Consider the following 1,167-nt stretch of genomic DNA (forward strand, 5'->3'; position numbering starts at 1 on the left):
TTTTTTTTGTGGCTGGATGGGGATTGAATTCAGGCCGTAGTATCCCCAGTACTACAAACAATAACAAACAAAAAAGCAAAAATAAAAGCATGAGGGGTGCTCAGTGAAACAAAGAGAAAGAACCACAGGCAGTGATGGTCCCAAAGCCCTGGGAAAGGCCTTTTTTAGGGCTTTTTTTTTTGCGGAACCGGGGATTGAACTCAGGCCCTTGCCCTTGCCAGGGAAGCACTTATTCCACTGAGCCATCTCCCCAGCCCCAAACACTAATTATTTAGCCAGGAGAGAAGGGAAGGAGGGAGCCCATTCAATACGGGAAACGTGGGGCCGGGGAGATGGCTCAGCAGAATAAGTGCTTCCCTGGAAAGCGCAAGGGCATGTTAGCTACACCTTGTCTCAAAAAAGTAAAAGGAAGCCTCGTTCCATCTGGAGGTGGCAGAGGCTGTAAGTACCGCCGAAAACTGGGTAAATTTCAGCGCACGTCACGGACTGGCTGCGCCTGAGCCGAGCGCGGGCGTTGGTGCCGGCGGATGGTGGACACCGCGGACGTCCCCGGCGCGGTGATTATGCACCAGGTGAAGTCATTGGGGCAGCCCGGCCACCTTCAGGCGCGGGGTGCAGGTGTCAAATTACCGCCCAGCCCCGGCCCGCCCCGCATGGTGCTTCTCCGACAGCAGGTGGACACGCAGGGACCCCGGAACGGGTCTCCGGAACCTCGCCGGCTCCGGACGCGGACCCAGCTTTCCAGGCGCGCCCCCTCGGGTCGCCGCAGGGGTCGCGAAGCCGCTGGGCCCGCACAGGGAGGGGCGGGGCGCGGTGAGGGGCCCCGCGCGCCCCGGGGAACCTTCCGGCGCGCGGACGTCGCTCGCCGGGGGCGCACAGCCCGGGGGTCTCCGGACGCGCCGGGTACTGGGCGGGAAGTGGGTTCCTCCGGCCACGCACGCGGGCGAGCGGGTAGGGGAGCCGCTTCTAAGTCGCTCGGCGCCTCCAGGCTGGGGGTGGCGGCGGCCCAGGTGTAGCCCCCTCCTCTCGCCATCTGCTCGCGGCGCGCGGCCCCTTTAAGAAAGTTGGCCCAGCGACTTCATCAAAGTTTAAAAACTCGTCGCGGCGCGGCGGCCCCGGGAAGTGGGGCGTCGCGGCCCGGGCCGGGGAGCGCGGGGCGGCGGGGAT

General features: G+C 64.0%; 1 protein-coding gene across 1 annotated transcript in view; it reads left to right on the forward strand.

The window, feature by feature from the left end:
- The first annotated feature begins 643 nt into the window (after positions 1-643).
- The window catches only part of Rbpms2 (RNA binding protein, mRNA processing factor 2), a 25,294-nt gene continuing 24,770 nt past the window's right edge, over positions 644-1,167 (forward strand). The window contains exon 1 of the mRNA XM_023712573.1: positions 644-674. Coding sequence (XP_023568341.1) covers positions 654-674 — 21 coding nt within the window. The 5' untranslated portion in view covers positions 644-653. The remainder of the gene's footprint in view (positions 675-1,167) is intronic.

This window comes from Octodon degus, unplaced genomic scaffold (genome assembly GCF_000260255.1).
Source record: "Octodon degus isolate 3935 unplaced genomic scaffold, OctDeg1.0 scaffold00026, whole genome shotgun sequence".
Lineage (NCBI taxonomy): Eukaryota > Metazoa > Chordata > Mammalia > Rodentia > Octodontidae > Octodon > Octodon degus.